Source organism: Podarcis vaucheri (genome assembly GCF_965113315.1).
Source record: "Podarcis vaucheri genome assembly, chromosome: 12".
NCBI lineage: Eukaryota > Metazoa > Chordata > Lepidosauria > Squamata > Lacertidae > Podarcis > Podarcis vaucheri.
The window spans coordinates 56,887,055-56,904,883 of record NC_138750.1 but is presented as its reverse complement, the minus strand read 5'-3'; the positions used below and the strand labels follow the sequence as shown (position 1 = coordinate 56,904,883).

Here is a 17,829-nt window from a genome sequence, read left to right as displayed (position 1 = left end):
TCTGAAGTGTGATCCTGTCCTCTGGGGTGTTAGCCACCCCTCCCAGTTTGGTGTCATCTGCAAATTTGATCAGGATGCCCTTGAGTCCATCATCCAAGTCGTTGATAAAGATATTGAATAAGACCGGGCCCAAGACAGAACCCTGTGGCACCCCACTAGTCACTCCTCTCCATTGATGAGCACCCTTTGGGTTCGGTCAGTCAGCCAGTTACAAATCCACTGAGTGGTAGCATAGTCAAGACCGCATTTTACCAGCTTCTTTACAAGAATATCATGGGGCACCTTGTCAAATGCCTTGCTGAAATCAAGGTAGGCTACATCCACTGCGTTCCCTTCATCTACCAGGCTTGTAATTCTGTCAAAAAACGAGATCAGGTTAGTCTGACATGACTTATTTTTCAGAAATCCATGCTGACTATTGGTGATCACAGCATTCCTTTCTAGGTGCTCACAGACTGTTTGCTTAATGATCTGCTCCAGAATCTTCCCTGCTATTGATGTCAGACTGACTGGGCAGTAATTATTTGGGTCCTCTCTTTCCCCCTTTTTGAAAATAGGGACAACATTTGCCCTCTTCCAGTCTGCCGGGACTTCGCCTGTTCTCCAGGAATTCTCAAAGATGACTGCCAGTGGTTCTGAGATCACATCTGCCAGTTCTTTTAATACTCTTGGATGCAGTTCATCTGGCCCTGGAGACTTGAATACATCTAAACTAGCCAAATATTCTTGTACTATCTCCTTAGTTATTCTGGGCTGTGTTTCCTTTGCTGAATCATTTGCTCCAAATTCTTCAGGTCGGGCATTGTTTTCTTTATCGGAGAAGACTGAGGCAAAGAAGGCATTGAGTAGTTCAGCCCTTTCTGTGTCCCCTGTTTGCATTTCACCATCTTCTCCTCTGAGTGACCCCATTGTTTCTTTGTTCTTCCTTTTGCTACGAACATACCCATAAAAGCCTTTTTTGTTGCTTTTAACCTCTCTAGCAAGCCTGAGTTCATTCTGTGCTTTAGCTTTTCTGACTTTGTGTCTACACGTGCTGGCTATTTGTTTGAATTCCTCTTTGGTGGTTTCCCCCCTTTTCCATTTTTTGTACACATCCTTTTTTAATCTTAATTCAGTTAAAAGTTCTTTAGATAGCCACCCTGGCTTCTTTAGGCACCTTCCATGTTTCTGTCTCATTGGTATTGCCTGACGTTGTGCTTTTACTATCTCCCTCTTAACAAACTCCCAGCCATCATGAACTCCCTTTCCTTTTAGTATTGTTGTCCATGGGATCTCACCCAGCACTTCCCTAAGTTTTATGAAGTCGGCTTTCTTAAAGTCAAGAAATTGAGTCCTAGTATGCTTGGCTGCTCCTTTCCGCTGTATAGTAAACTTCAGAAGAGCATGATCACTCGCGCCTAATGATCCTTCCACTTCTACCCCACTAACCAGGTCATCAACATTGGTTAGGACCAGATCTAAAATGGCTGTTCCTCTTGTTGCTTCTCCCACTTTCTGGACAATGAAGTTGTCTGCAAGGCCAGTGAGGAATCTGTTTGACCTTATGCTCTTGGCTGAGTTTGACGTCCAACAAATATCCGGGTAATTGAAGTCCCCCATTACTACTATCTCCCTTCCTTTTGCATGCTTGGCCATCTGTTCCAGGAAGGCATCATCTATGTCCTCCGTTTGGCTTGGGGATCTATAGTAAACTCCCACAATGAGGTCTCTGTTATTCTTCTCTCCCTTAATTTTGACCCAAATGCTCTCACTTTGGCTTTGAGGTTCTAAATCTTGGATCTCTTCACAGGTATACACATCCCTGACATATAACGCCACTCCTCCTCCTTTCTTGTCTGGTCTGTTTCTCTGAAATAGATTGTATCCCCCCATTATTACATTCCAATCGTGGGACTTATCCCACCAGGTTTCAGTGATGCCTATTATGTCATATTTAGTTTGCTGTACCAAGAGCTCAAGCTCATCTTGTTTATTTCCCATGCTTTGCGCATTAGTGTACAGACATTGAAGTCCATTAATCATTCCCCCGTGTCTCTTATTTAAGGATTTAGCTGCTTATTTCCTTCACATCTGGTGTCCCACAGGGTGGGCGCCACTACCGAGAAGGCCCTCTGCCTGGTTCCCTGTAACCTCACTTCTCGCAATGAGGGAACCACCAGAAGGCCCTCGGAGCTGGACCTCAGTGTCTGGGCATAATGTTGGGGGTGGAGACGCTCCTTCAGGTATACTGGAATGAGGCCGTTTAGGGCTTTAAAGGTCAGCACCAACACTTTGAATTGTGCTCAGAAACATACTGGGAGCCAATGCAGATCTCTCAGGACCGGTGTTATGTGGTCCCGGTGGCCACTCCCAGTCACCAGTCTAGCTCCTGCATTCTGGATTAGTTGTAGTTTCCGGGTCATCTTCAAAGGTAGCCCCACGTAGAGCGCATTGCAGTAGTCCAAGCAGGAGATAACCAGAGCATGCACCTCTCTGGCAAGACAGTCTGTGGACAGGTAGGGTCTTAGCCTCCGTACCAGCCTGCCTAGAAAGCTGCCTTCTGCCAAGTCAGCTCATTGGCCCCTGTAGTTCAATAATGCCTACACTGGCTGGCAGCAGCTGCTCTGCAGGGCTTCTGATGGAGAACATTCCCAGCTCTTCCAGGATCTGCTGGGATTCCAATATTAAATTCCGATCCCCTCGGTTCACATGAAAACACACCAGAATTTTAGTGTGAATTTCTAATAATATAAACATTTTTTTTTTTGTATTTCCTCCCAGATTTTTCAAAGCAATTTTTGCCTCTTGTTCCTTATTTTCACAAATATGCATATTTTATTTGCATGCTTTCCTCTCCTAGTATATGCACTTTGGTTACACATTGTAAAGGTAAATGTCCTGACCATTAGGTCCAGTCGTGGCTGACTCTGGGGTTGTGGCGCTCATCTCGCTTTATTGGCCGAGGGAGCCGGTGTACAGCTTCCGGGTCATGTGGCCAGCATGACTAAGCCGCTTCTGGCGAACCAGAGCAGTGCACGGAAATGCAGTTTACCTTCCCGCCGGAGCGGTACCTATTTATCTACTTGCACTTTGGCGTGCTTTCGAACTGCTAGGTTGGCAGAAGCTGGGATAGAGGAACGGGAGCTCCCTGTCGTGGGGATTTGAACCCCTGACCTTCTGATCAGCAAGCCCAAGAGGCTCAGTGGTTTAACCCACAGTGCTACCACGTACTTGGCTGCAAAACTGTGTTGCAAAATTCAGAGAGGTGCGAATTTCAAAAGAAGGCAGTGTTTCAGTTTCCACATTGTTTTGGACCGTAAATTAGGTCAGTTCACATTCTATTTCTCCCCCATCTCTATCTGAGAAAGTAAGTTCCACTGAACACAGCAGAGCTTCCTTCTGAGTAAACACGCAAAGGATTATGCTAGAGGAGAAATTGCAGTCTGTACACCTCTTCCTTCCTCTACCCCACCAATAAGCTGTATGTGTTGAAATGTCCTCTTCTGAGCCACACTCTCATTAGACGCTGTTCTAGGGGAGAACCAAGCAGCCAATTCTCTCACATATCAGCCTTGCTGTTGCTCAAACATTGGTAGACACCATTCTGATTCATGCAGAATACTCTCTCTTTTTTAACATATTTTTTATTTTATTTTGCAAGTATAAAATTAGAAAAATAACATAGCAATTAAGAGATTTCTCCAAAGCTCTGGACTTCCCACCATCCCATCCATGGGCTCTGTTATTAAATCTTTTCTACTGCATCTTTTTCTATACAGTCGCAACTTGGTTGTCGATCGGTATCCGTTCCAGAAGTCCATTCCACTTCTGAAAATGTTCGAAAGCCAAGGCACGGCTTCCAATTGGCTGCAGGAGCTTTATGCACTCAATCGGAAGCTGTGCAAACCATGTCAGACGTTCGGCTTCCAAAGAACGTTCGCAAACCAGAATACTCACTTTGTGGCGTTTGGGAGCAAAACGGACGAGTACCAAGGCGTTCAACAACCAAGGTACGACTGTGCTCCTTATTATTATTATTATTATTATTATTATTAAAAACTTCATTATCTCCAGAATACCCGTTACATTACAAGTGTTATTGCAACTCTGCTCATGTTTTCATCTGTTTGCAGTGCAGATTTTTCAAACAGACGAAGCAAAACTTCACATTTAAATTGCACACAATTTGTATGTACCGTATTTTTCGCTCTATAAGACGCACCAGACCACAAGATGCACCTAGTTTTTGGAGGAGGAAAACAAGAAGAAAAACAAATCTGAATCTCAGAAGCCAGAACAGCAAGAGGGATCGCTGTGCAGTGAAAGCAGCAATCCCTCTTGCTGTTCTGGCTTCTGGGATAGCTGCGCAGCCTGCATTCGCTCCATAAGATGCACAGACATTTCCCCTTCCTTTTTAGGAGGGAAAAAGTGAGTCTTATAGAGCAAAAAATACGGTACTTTCTACGCAAGGTGCACACTTGAAAAGAATTGCTAACGTACACACAATTTGACACATTCGGTTGCAAAATGCAAATTTTGCACGCATCTTTGGCACGCAATACGCCTTTGTATGCACTGAAACAAAATCTTGAGAGGTGCAAGAAACCGACAGGGGAGCCGGCTGTGTCATGATCTGAAAGCAACCTTTGCGCTGGCCGCACAAACTCCTCTTCCTTAATGCCCTTTCCATTTTAGATCTTTGGTTCAAAGAACGACACTCCCTTTTCAAAGGAGGCTGATTGATTTCTATGAGAGGCGGCCGGGCGAGCGAAGTGGCGGCTTGCAGAGCACGATGGCAGATGTCTGGAAATAGCTGATGGGTTCAGATCGGGAGGGAAAGGAAGTACTTAGCATAAAGGTTAAAAGCAGAGGGAAGGCATTAGGAAAGGGCCATTTCGGGCCAGATATTGGAAAACGACCCCGCCCTGGACAGCGAGTTCCGTAGGATGCAGAAGAATGTACTTTGGCTAGGGCAAAGGAGACCCCAAGGGGGACATTTTGTGGAACGGCTGAGAGGGGAAGAAAAACCAAAACAAATGAACATTATGATGATGATGATGGGCTGATGACTCCTGATTATAACCCATAAGCTTAAGCGTGGGAGGCTTTAGGTTGTCCCTCACTGCCAGGGTTTCAACATACCACTCAGCCCTGAGAATTGAAAGCAGAGGCGGAGAAATGCAGAAACTGAAAAAAAATTCAAAGTCTTCAACAGCTTTGGCCCTGTATACCTGAAGGAGCATCTCCACCCCCAGCATTCAGCCGGGACACTGAGGTCCAGCTCCGAGGGCCTTCTGGCGGTTCCCTCACTCCAAGATGTGAGGTTACAGGGAACCAGGCACAGGGCCTTCTCGGTAGTGGCGCCCACTCTATGGAACACCCTCCCATCAGATGGCAAAGAGATAAGCAATTATACGACTTTCTTTAGACATCTGAAGGCAGCCCTGTGTCAGGAAGTTTATATATGTTTGATGTTTCATTGTGGTTTTGTATATGTTGAAAGCCACCCAGAGTGGCTGGGGCAATCCAGTCAGATGGGCGGGGTACAAATAATAAAAATATTATTATTCTTCATCCCAGGCTGATGACAGTTTGAGCTCATGATTTGGGACAGGGGTAGTGAGCCGTAGGACTTGCACCTGCTCCCACCTGCTAAATTTTGGATATTCGCCATGTTAACACCTGCCCAAGTGGGTCCCTATTGGATGCAATCCATCTGATGCAAGGTAGGCTAGTCTTTGCCAACCTGGTAGCTTCCAGTAAGCCCAGCCAACCCAACTCAACTGCCCAACTGGTGCTTGGCCTGCAAGGCTATCAATCTGACCCCTGGCACTGTGTCCTCAAATGCTCCCAAGAAGCACCCAAAATAGCTGCAGGTGACATAAGATCTTGCTTCCTCTTTCCTTGCCCGTAAGTGACCAACACCAAGAAGTGCCCAGATTAGCTGTGAGTGATGTAAGATTTCGCTTCGCCTTTATCTGCTTCCCTGCAAGTCACCAACACCCTTCCGAGGAGACATCCCACACTGTCCCAAAGGCAGAGGAAGAACGCCAAAGGACTCTCTTTCATGTCTGATGCTTTGATTTGATGTTTAGTCTTCTCAAATGGGGAGATCTTTTGAGCAGACCAGCAGTGGGAACACTGAGAAGACTTATCTCTCACAGAGATGCCTGCTATTGTCTAAAATTCCAAATGGCGTCTTCATCTGAAATGCGGATGTTTCAGATTTAGAATGTGCGTGGAAGGGATTTTGATCTTATCCCCCTTTCGGTTTACTTCAGGGGGGTGAGTATTGGGAGCGACATTGCAGCCCTGATGAATTAAACCAATTTAATTTTGCTTCATTCTAAGGAAATCATTCTTAAGGAAATCAGCCCTGAGTGCTCACTGGAAGGACAGATCCTGAAGCTGAGGCTCCAAGACTTTGGCCACCTCGTGAGAAGATAAGACTCCCTGGAAAAGACCCTGATGTTGGGAGAAGGGGGCGACAGAGGACGAGATGGTTGGACAGTGTTCTCGAAGCTACCAGCATGAGTTTGACCAAACTGCGGGAGGCAGTGGAAAACAGGAGTGCCTGGTATGCTCTGGTCCTTGGGGTCACAAAGAGTCGGACACGACTAAACAACTAAACAAACAATTTTGCTTCTCTTTCATCTCAGGTCAGGAGCTGCATTTGATGGAGGACCAGAAATGGTCAGGAATGACCTCCTTCCCTCAAAATAACCAGCTGCCAAGACCGTCTTCATATACACCAGGCACAGGCAAACTTAGCCCTCCAGATATTTTGGGACTACAACCCCCATCATCCCTGACCACTGGCCCTGCTAGGGATGATGGGAGTTGTAGTCCCAAAACATCTGAAGGGCTGAGTTTGCCTATGCCTGATATACACTGTTCCTCCACAGCCCTCTTCCCTCCTCCAAGGTCGGTAAAGGAAGGAGACAGGTGATATTATTATTCAGTATGGCAGCCTTGGTCCGTGGGCTATTTGCTGCTGACCCCATACCATATGAATGAACACCCTTCACCATCTCAAAAATTGCAAGCTCGCTTTCTTAGTAAACCTTGAACGGGAAGCCTTGCATTTTGGAAAGGCACCCTGATAAAAGTGTTGTTGTTGTTCTTTAGTCATTTAGTCGTGTCCGACTATTCGTGACCCCATGGACCACAGCACGCCAGGCACTCCTGTCTTCCACTGCCTCTTGCAGTTTAGTCAAACTCATGCTGGTAGCTTCGAGAACACTGTCCAACCATCTCGTCCTCTCTCATCCCCTTCTCCTTGTGCCCTCCATCTTCCCCAGCATCAGGGTCTTTTCCAGGGAGTCTTCTCTTCTCATGAGGTGGCCAAAGTATTGGAGCCTCAGCTTCAGGATCTGTCCTAGTGAGCACTCAGGGCTGATTTCCTTCAGAATGTTCTTTATAAGAAACAAGAAGGCACCCCAGAGGGCCTCTATCTGTAACTTTTAACCTTTTGTTTGTTTGTCCTGGGGCAAGAGAAATTATTGGAACCTTCCTTTCAGAGTACAGGAAAAGCATGAGAAATTAAATGCCTTGGGCGGAAAGAAAAAGCTTTTGCTGCTTGAAGCATTGTTTAAGTGAATTCCTCCACATTGTAGTTTTAAACACTTTATTTGCCATTAAAATCTGGTTTCAAAAAAAAAGAAGAAAAAAAAAGAATGGATGTGTTTGATCTTTTTGCAGTCCATGGGACTCTCAAGAGTCTCCTCCAGCACCAGAATTCAAAAGCATCAATTCTTCGGCGATCAGCCTTCTTTATGGTCCAGCTCTCACTTCCATATATCACTACCGGGAAAACCATAGCTTAGGTATTCATTATTTTAATCGGGAGGAGTTAGCAGTCAGCAGCAGTCAAACTTAGCTCATTGCAGCTTCTGGGAGCTCGTGGCCGAGAGTTGCAAACAGGCCTCTCAAACGGGGGCATTTGCAAGGGAATTTTGCAGAGGAATTTAAGGGGGAGGCAGAGAGTACTGTCTCACGGTGTACATAGGACCAAGAGACATGGCGGTGGGGAGCTGATGCAGTGACCTGCCAACATCTGTGCCGTGTTTGTGCATGCAGAACGTGTTTGTGCACTTGCGCACAGCGACACACTGCTTCTACAGAGGGTCCGTCTGGCTTCCTAGCCCTCCCCAAACGCACCCGGCCCGTCACGAACAACGTGTGTTTTGCAAGTGCAAAAAATACATGGGGCTTGACCCTGAAGGACGGTGTCCATTACCCTCTCAGTCAACACTGGCGCTGCAATTTGGACTTTATCTCCCTTTAATGAGGTCAAGACCAGGAAGACCCCTTTTCCCCTTCCAACAATAGAGGGGGATTTGCATTCAGCTCAGGGTGGAAAACAGGCCGGCTCTCACCAGCGTCGACTCACCATGTATCGCTGTTCCTGCTGCTGTCTCCAAAGATAAGATGTCGCAGGAGGCAGGCTTGGACTACTGCCAGGACCCCGCACGGCCCACCCTAGACAGCGGCAAAAGGCAAGGGACGGAGAAAAACAATGAGCGCTGTTTGAAGCTGGTGAGAAGCTTGCATAAGCTGCAACCCTCTTCAGCTCCACCTAGTCTCCTGCCTCTTGTTTCCCTTTGTTTTCTGTGTTTTTAACCGCTGTGGCCCAAATGTCGTGGACGTTGCAACCGGCTGAAAATTCTGCACTTGTACTTAAAAGGTTGCATCCCTGGATGTTTTCCCGGAGACGAAAACCTTAGAACAGTATGTGTGGGTGATGCCAAGATCTGGAGCATATGGTTGATTTGTTCAGTCGTCAAGGGGTGAAGGAGGGGTCTGATTTCTCTCAGTGGCCAGGTGGCCTGGGAGCAAACGGCTGGAGCAGAAGAGCTCAAATATCCCAGCCAGGAGGAGATTTGAACCCTGGTCTCCCCATCTGTATCCTTCTAAGTCTTACTCTTAAAGGTAAAGGACCCCTGACCATTAGGTCCAGTCGTGGACGACTCTGGGGTTGTGGCGCTCATCTCGCTTTATTGGCCAAGAGAGCCAGCGTACAGCTTCTGGGTCATGTGGCCAGCATGACTAAGCCGCTTCTGGTGAACCAGAGCAGCACACGGAAACATTGTTTACCTTTCCGCCGGAGCGGTACCTATTTACCTACTTGCACTTTCACGTGCTTTCGAACTGCTAGGTTGGCAGGAGCAGGGACCGAGCAACGGGAGCTCACCCCGTTGCGGGGATTCGAACCACCGACCTGATCGGCAAGTCCTAGGCTCTGTGGTTTAACCCACAGCACTGCCCACGTCCTAAGTCTTATTCTTAGGAGGTCAGTAATGGATCCACAGACTTGAGCACATGGGGCACTGATACGAAGTCCTCTTCCTTAAGGCAGCCAACTGGGCAATGTTTGGAGGGTTCAGACTGGGAGACCAGGGTTCGAATCTCCACCTGGCCAGCGCGTGCATGAATATTCAGAGGGGAATGACTGAACGGAACTTTCTGTGTCCTGGAGTCGCAGGTGATCTGCTCTTGTCCCAGAAGTGGGATCGGTGCATCAGGAATTCTGTGCATGCACTGTTTGCCACAGCTTCCGGTTCCTTCAGCTGCTTTGCTCATCCCAGGCCCCAACTATATTACCGAGGCACGAGTCTGCATTGCTGCCGAAGAGCAAAGACAGTCTTTCGTGAGGTCACCAGTACAGCCTCATCAAGATGTGCGGTGATTTACGCACAAGCACAATTGACTGAGCCTAGGGTTCCGTCCAGATGAAAGCCACCTTGCACACTATTACACTAGAGCCATTTCAACGGGACTAGCCTAGGACAGTGCCCACCTCCTTCCCCCCATAAACTGTGCCCCCAGTGGCTTCGAAATCCTGCCTCCAGACTTTACCTTTTTCTGCACAATGCCATACTTCAGCTGAGGGTTGTCGTTAAACATAAAGCTCTGTATTTTCCATTCCTCACTGAAGCAGCCGAGGCTGGATCCAAACAAAAGGATCTTCAGGTCCTTGATTTAAATGAGGAGGGGAAACGTGAGATTAAGAATTTTAAAAAGGGAAGGACAGACCTCCTGTTCTTTTTGAAATCTAATTCTTCACTCTGGGGGGTGCACACAAACTCCCAACAAGTAAGAAGTTTTCAGGGATAGCCCAAGGGCGCATGCGTGATCCAGACAGTTAGGATTGCAGCCAGCCACACCCTATTTCAGGGAACTCCATTCCATTCTCTCTCCCCCTGTCAGCATTCTGAGCCCCCTGATTCCTGCAGGGATTTCCAAGCAGGAAGGAGAAACCCAGAGGCACGCTGCCCAAGCCTGTCTCGCCACACTCGTAAATTTAATAAAAATAAATGGCGCATACAGTTGTCCTGATTAACCCGAGGAGTCGTTTTTTCCTTCCCTCGCAATGTTCCTTCGGCATAAATGGCTCTGTGTGTGTGTGTCACTGCAACAGAATGAGGCTTTTTGGCTGCAGACCCACTTGGGACTCAACCAGTCTTCCATTATCTTCGGGAAGGCTGTGCCAAGCCTAATTGTTAAAAGAAAATGGAACCCACTGCAGCTCGGGGGGGGGGGGGCAGATAATTAATTTGAAAAGTTGAAAAGCATTTTTTTTCCAGGGTATTTGTGTGCTATCAAAATATTACAGCGTGGAGCACTCCGGCTCAGGATGGGTTCCACCAGTTTGGCTACAACATTGGCTCCCAGTATGTTTCTGAGCACAATTCAAAGTGTTGGTGCTGACCTTGAAAGCCCTAAACGGCCTCAGCCCAGTAAGTGGTACCTTGGGTTAAGAACTTAATTCATTCTGGAGGTCCGTTCTTAACCTGAAACTGTTCTTAACCTGAGACACCACTTTAGCTAATGGGGCCTCCCGCTGCTGCCGCTGCGCGATTTTTGTTATCATCCTGAAGCAAAGTTCTTAACCCGAGGTACTATTTCTGGGTTAGCGGAGTCTGTAACCTGAAGCGTCTGTAACCAGAAGCGTCTGTAACCCGAGGTATCACTGTATACCTGAAGGAGAGCCTCCACCCCCATTGTTCTGCCCAGACACTGAGGTCCAGCTTGATGGCCTTCTGGCGGTTCCCTTACTGTAAGAAGTGAGGTTACAGGGAACCAGGCAGAGGGCCTTCTCGGTAGTGGAACCCGCCCTGTGGAACTCCCTCCCACCAGATGTCAAAGAAATAAACAACCACCTGACATTTAGAAGACACCTGAAGGCAGCCCTGTTTAGGGAAGTTTAAATGACTGATGCTTTAATGTATATTTAATCTTTTGTTGGAAGCTGCCCAGAGTGGCTGGGAAAACCCAGCCAGATGGACGGGGTATAAATATTTTGTTGTTGTTGTTGTTGTTGCCAGATGGACAGGGTATAAATATTATGTTGTTGTTGTTGTTAAAATATGGTATTAAAATCAGCTTAAAACACTTTGCAGTCAAAGAGAATAGGTGAATCTTGAAGGGCAGGGTAAATGAAGAAGGCTAAGTTAAAGAGATGCATCTTCAGCGTAAGACAGAATTTGTGCAATGAAGGTGACAGCCAACTTCTGAAGAACCTCTCTCCAAAGAGCTGGGCCTGAGACCTCCTAAATGTTGACCACACTGGGCTAGATCTGGGGGTGCTGGTCTGCTTCCATGTACAGCAAGAGTCATTCGGCCTTTCCAACAGAATGTTCTGCATTAGCCACATCAATGTGTTTCTTACCCTTGCAAGATAGTAGTCAATGGGCTTTGACGTTACTTGGACAGCAGACAGAGCGGAAGAGTCGGGGATCATGTAGACGTCCTCGAAATTTTCTTCGTCCTCGACATCAACTGCGGAGGGCAAAGGAAAGGCTGTTTAATACCCAGAACACATACTCAGAAACATGCAACCCCAAAACATTAGCTTTTGTGGCATTGGCAAGTGAAGGCGCCCTCCGTTCTCTTCCAGTCTTTAAATATGTGTTCTGTCTACATATCTGTCACGGCTGAAGAAGAAGAATTTGGACTTGATATCCCACTTTATCACTACCTGAAGGAGTCTCAAAGCAGCTAACAATCTCCTTTCCCTTCCTCCCCCACAACTAACACTCTGTTAGGTGAGTGAGGCTGAGAGACTTCAGAGAAGTGTGACTAGCCCAAGGTCACCCAGCAGCTGCATGTGGAGGAGCGGGGAAGCAAACCCAGTTCACCAGATTACAAGTCCACCCCTCTTAACCACTACACCATGCTGGCTGACACACACAAGCATCACCCTCCAGGAATACTGATTTGACACGTACATAAAGTTCTGCTATAAAGAATTTGGATTTTCATTACGAGAGCTTGGGGTCATAGCAGGCAGCTCGATGAAGACCCAGTGCGCAGAGGCTCTAAGATGCTACTGGAAGGAATTTTTTTATTTTGTTTTGACTATGGCAGACCAACACGGCTGCCTACCTGTAAATGAAACATATGTTGTAGATATTTTCCCACATTTATTATGCTATTTTTGTGGCATACAAATAACATGAGAAAACTTGCTATACTTATTTGTATAACGTTATTCTTGTTTATAAAGCCCAATAAAATAAATCAATAAAAATTTCTATCGGCCTCCAGAAATAGCGATGGATAGACGTGTAAAATCCTTACCCTCGCAATAAGTGAGCTAGTTGAGAACGGAATAAGACATACCTAATTCCAGAGCGTCTTGGTTCAAGCTGTCTCTGCTGGGAGAGGACACAGGCATCTTTCTGGACAGAAACAAATTAAGCACACAGATGACCAAACAAGAGGCAATTTATCAGAAAGGCTGCTGTATAAACAGAGATAAACAACAACATTTCAGCAAGGAGAGCAGTTTTTCATCCGCATTCTGTGCTCAGAAGGATGGGGGCGAAGGCATCAAGTCCCCCACCCCCCTCAACAAAATTGAGGGACTGTCAATCTCAGTTCTCAGTTTCGCGATCTTAAATTCAGACCTCCACAGCAAATTTGCCATTTCTTCTTTAATGCTTGCAGAGATTCGCCAGCACTTCCAATTTCTCCCAATAAACCCATTCTCGTCTGCAGTTCCGACCAACGTACACATCTTAGCAAGCAGTTTCCCCTAAGGGAGTGCATTTTTGTGAGGCATTTTGCTATCACATTAGTTTTCATGCCCCAAATATGTGAATTTTTTGTAAATATTGCTTGGTTGGAAAAGTGCGCTGCAAAAAAAATCAAGCGAGTGAGAATTCTGAAGGATAGCTGTATTTGGGTTTGCAAAGTGTGAATTGGGTAGCTTCTCACTGAAATGCAAACAAAATTAAATCCCCCCATTCCTATTGGGGGGCAATACATTTTTAGGCAGGGGAGAATGCCCTGCTGCCATGTTTTCTCTGAAAAGCCCTGGCAGGCTAGTCTATACAGTGGTGCCCCGCAAGACGAATGCTTCGCAAGACGGAAAACTCACTAGACGAAAGAGTTTTCCGTTTTGGAGGTGCTTCGCAAAACGAATTTCCTATGGGCTTGCTTCGCAAGACGACAATGTCTTGCGAGTTCCTGCTGTTTTTTCCCCCTTCCCCCCTTTTTCTAAGCCGCTAAGCCGCTTATCAGCTGATCCGATCAGCAGATAAGCCGCTAAAAGCCACTAATAGCGCTAATAGCGCTAATCCGCTAATCCGTCAATGGGCTTGCTTCGCAAGACGAAAAAACCGCTAGACGAAGAGAATCACAGAACGAATTCTTTTCGTCTTGCGAGCCACCACTGTATGATGTAGCAACACTCATATAGTTTCAATATCTGCCATTTTGGGATGCAGGAAATGGTTGCTCCAGCGATGGACAGGAGTCCTGATGCTACTGCAAATCCCGTCCCTGCAGGGGAAAGTCAAAATTGCCCTTTCATTTTAGTATCTGCTAATAGAGTAGTGAAATGGAAGCGTGGGTGCAATTTTAGCCAGGGCCTTCGAAAAAGCCAACAACTTCTTGACGACATGTTGTGCATTGAAAGAAAACTATGGGAAAATGATGTACCGGTGGTATTTAACCCCTACTAAGTTGGCAAAAATGTATAGGACAAGTACAAATACCTGCTGGAAATGTAAAGAAAATGAAGGTAACTTTTATCATATGTGGGGGACTTGTAAGGTAATAAAAGCTTTCTGGGAGATGATATATCAAGGGTGAGCAAACTTTTTCAGCAGGGGTCCGGTCCACTGTCCCTCAGACCTTGTGGGGGGCTGGACTATATTTTTTGGGGGGAAATGAACGAATTCCTATGCCCCACAAATAACCCAGAGATGCTGTGCTGGTCCCGTGGGTTTCCGTGAGGCATGGTCCGAGTCCAGTCTGAGGTCAAGGGTGCAGTATTGAGGCCGTCCGTCAAAGCTGAAGCTGGGTGCAAGGCAGGGAGTTGGGCGAGGTCAGGAGATCCGGCAGGACAGGGTGCAGGCAGGAACTAGCAACCAACAATGTTGCTCCTGCAACCTGGGACTGGGGCTGGCTGGCTTTTATCTGCCCTGAGGCATAGGGCAACCCCGATCCTCTGGGGACTCATCTCTCCTGGCCTTAAGGCGAGCCCTCCTCCTGCGGGAACTTACTTCCCTCCGCCTCTCTGCCCTGAGCCTCTGCAGCTCAGGAGAGGCTGGAGGGTTACCGGACCCAGAGGCAACCCCAGCTTCCCCTGACGGGGCTGAGAGTGGAGCACCTGCAGGCAATGGGTCCTCCATCACCTCAGGAGCCAGAGCAGACTCAGCTGGTGCCTGCACCTGAGGATCCAGCACAGGTGAGGGCCCTTCAGGCTCATGCCCCAGCCCCGGCTCAACTGCTTCTGGAGGCCGGGAATCCTGTGCAGGCTGAGATCCCTCAGGTTCAGCCGAATCCCAGGCCATCACAGATGCATTTTAAATAAAATCACACATTCTACTCATGTTACACCAGGCAGGCCCCACAAATAACCCAGAGATGCATTTTTTTTAAAAAAAGGGCAAATTCTACTCATGTAAAAACATGCTGATTCCCAGACTGTCCTGGGGCCGGATTTAGAAGGCGATTGGGCCAGATCCGGCCCCCAGGCCTTAGTTTGCCTACCCATGTGATATATAATGAAATGGGAAAAAATGCTTAGAATAACCTTTGTTAAGAAAACAGAAGCTTTTCTATTAGGAATTATAGGTACCGATATCTGAAAGGACAACAGCCACTCGGATGCTACTAGCCCAGAGATGGAAAGAACACAAAGTCCGTACCAGAGAGGATTGGCAAACCAAGTTGATGGGACTACGCCAAAATGGCAAAACTGACCGGAAAACTCAGAATCCAAGAGGACAAAAGCTTTATAAAAGAATGGGGGAAATGTAGAAGTTATTTAGGAGACCACTGTAAGCAGATGGAAACATTAGCAGGATTTTGATTTCACCGGTAGTGTGACAATCACCATGGATAATATGGTTTGATATAAAAATTGGAGTGTGGAAGAAGATGCAGCAGAAATGTTTAAAATGGGACCCCATGGAGAGGGTGGGGGAGGGGAATGCAGAGATTCGGAGGAATCTCTTTCTATGGATATGCAGTGGTACCTCGGTTTACGAACTTAATCCGTTCCGGAAGTTCGTTTTTAAACCGAAAACGTTCTTAAACTGAGGCGCACCTTCCCTAATGAGGCCTCCCGCAGCTGGTGCCCTTCCACCATTCGGAGTCCGTTCTTAGACCAAGGTAAAGTTCTCAAACCGGGACACTATTTCCGGTTTTGTGCAATTCGTAAATCGAATCGTTCTTAAACAGGGCTGTTCTGAAACCGAGGTACTACTGTCCTTTTTGATTCTTTGTTTATAATTTTGTATTTGTAAAACCAGTAAAAATGATTTTTTTAAAAAAACCAAACCTCTTGTCACAGAGGACTTTTAATTCTTATTTTGACTATTATTGCATGGCACGTTGCATGGGCTCCTCCCGTCCTCGTTTTGCACATTGCGTTGTCTTCCCATCGGGCTGTTAAACCTACTTGGATCTGCTCCAGTTTGGTATCTGAAATCGGACCCTATTCCTGGCATCTCTTTGTCTCCACAGAGTGAGGGAACCGTTTCCACACCCAGATGGGAGGAGAGACGGAGGTCGTTATCCAGGATATGGGATCCCACACATTCCCAGCTCAACAATGTCATCGCATCAGCGATTGCCGACTTGCAACATCCTTCCCATTCATACGTTTCCCCTCCTGGCTCTTTAGCAGGAGATGAGCAAAGTAGGGAACTCCCTTCGTGACATTCAGGACCTTCGTAGCAGAATACGGGGGGCTTTTTCTGGTGGGGCGGGGGTGTCTCCTGGACCTCTGACTACTGGACCCCTTCTGCAACTTAAGAACATAAAGCTAGAGCTTGTTTTCACCCTGGAAAGCTAAAAAGTATTGATTCAACAACGTGACTCAGTCAGAAGAACTGAAGCATGCGTACACACTGGAGTAGAAAATGAATCACCGGCGTTAGGGATGAGTCAAGGCAAAAAAAGAAAACCCCACCCAGTGAACATCCGTGTTTTAAAAGACCAGCCATGGGATTGAATCAAATGGGTTGCAAATCAATAAAATTACATTGCAGTGGGGTATGGTAACCTTTGGGATGCGGGTGGCGCTGTGGGTTAAACCACAGAGCCTAGAACTTGCCGATGAGAAGGTCGGCGGTTTGAATCCCCGCGACAGGGTGTGCTTCCATTGCTCGGTCCCTGCTCCTGCCAACCTAGCAGTTCGAAAGCATGTCAAAGTGCAAGTAGATAAATAGGTACCACTCTGGTGGGAAGGTAAACGGCGTTTCCGTGCGCTGCTCTGGTTTGCCAGAAGCAGCTTAGTCATGCTGGCCACATGACCCAGAAGCTGTACGCCAGCTCCCTCGGCCAATAAAGTGAGATGGGCGCCGCAACCCCAGAGCCAGCCACGACTGGACCTAATGATCAGGGATCCCTTTACCTTTATGGTAACCTTTGGCAAGGATATCTAAAAGGTAAAAGGTAAAGGACCCCTGGATGGTTAAGTCCAGCCAAGGGCGACTATGGGGTTGCGGAGCTCTTATTCCTTTCCTGATTCAGGACTGACCACGACTCAATAGGGTCAGATTCCACATGGTGATTTTATACAGTTCATAGTGCAAATATTCCCCATCTTGTAATGTTCAATTATATTACAAGATGAGCTCGGTTTTCCTGAAGTTCTTCAACACAAAATGCAGAGCAAGCTTGTGCATGTGCGCCATCAGCAGGGTGTCTTGGGAAATGTAGTCTCTCAAGGTATCTGAGAGTGACCTTGGGCCAGTCGCTGCCTCTCAGCCTAGCATACCTCGCAGGGCTGTTGTGGAGATCAATTAGGAAGGAGAGTACCTAATAAGCTCCTTGGAGAAAAGGGTGAAGCATGAATGCAAGAAACAGACAAATAAATAAGTGTGCACCAGGGTAAGGTAAAGGTAAAGGTACCCCTGCCCATACGGGCCAGTCGTGTCCGACTCTAGGGTTGTGCGCCCATCTTACTCTAGAGGCCGGGAGCCAGCGCTGTCCGGAGACACTTCCGGGTCACGTGGCCAGCGTGACGAAGCTGCATCTGGCAAGCCAGCGCAGCACACGGAAACGCCGTTTACCTTCCCGCTATAAAGCGGTGCTTTCTTAAGCACTTAAGGGTGCTTTCGAACTGCTAGGTGGGCAGGAGCTGGGACCGAGAGACGGGAGCTCACCCCGCCGCGGGGATTCGAACCGCCGACCATACAATCGGCAAGTCCTAGGCACTGAGGTTTTACCCACAGCGCCACCCGCGTCCCTTGTGCACCAGGGTACAGCAACACAACTCTGGCATCTGCACACTGCCTCCCAGTCAACACAATGCAAAAACCACAATCCCAAAAGTTGAAACAAGAGGGTTTGTGGGGCTGGGAAAGACTCGCAAGGACTTTACAACTG

The 17,829-nt window shown here is 47.3% G+C and overlaps 1 protein-coding gene across 2 annotated transcripts in view; it reads right to left on the bottom strand.

The window, feature by feature from the left end:
• The window catches only part of MINDY4 (MINDY lysine 48 deubiquitinase 4), a 97,853-nt gene that overhangs the window by 49,031 nt on the left and 30,993 nt on the right, over positions 1 to 17,829 (bottom strand). For both annotated transcript variants that reach the window (XM_082192289.1, XM_082192290.1), the window contains exons 6-9: positions 12,604 to 12,662; positions 11,651 to 11,760; positions 9,838 to 9,954; positions 8,372 to 8,460 (exon numbers count right to left, since the gene is read on the bottom strand). In XM_082192289.1, the coding sequence (XP_082048415.1) occupies positions 8,372 to 8,460; positions 9,838 to 9,954; positions 11,651 to 11,760; positions 12,604 to 12,662 (375 nt within the window). The remainder of the gene's footprint in view (positions 1 to 8,371; positions 8,461 to 9,837; positions 9,955 to 11,650; positions 11,761 to 12,603; positions 12,663 to 17,829) is intronic.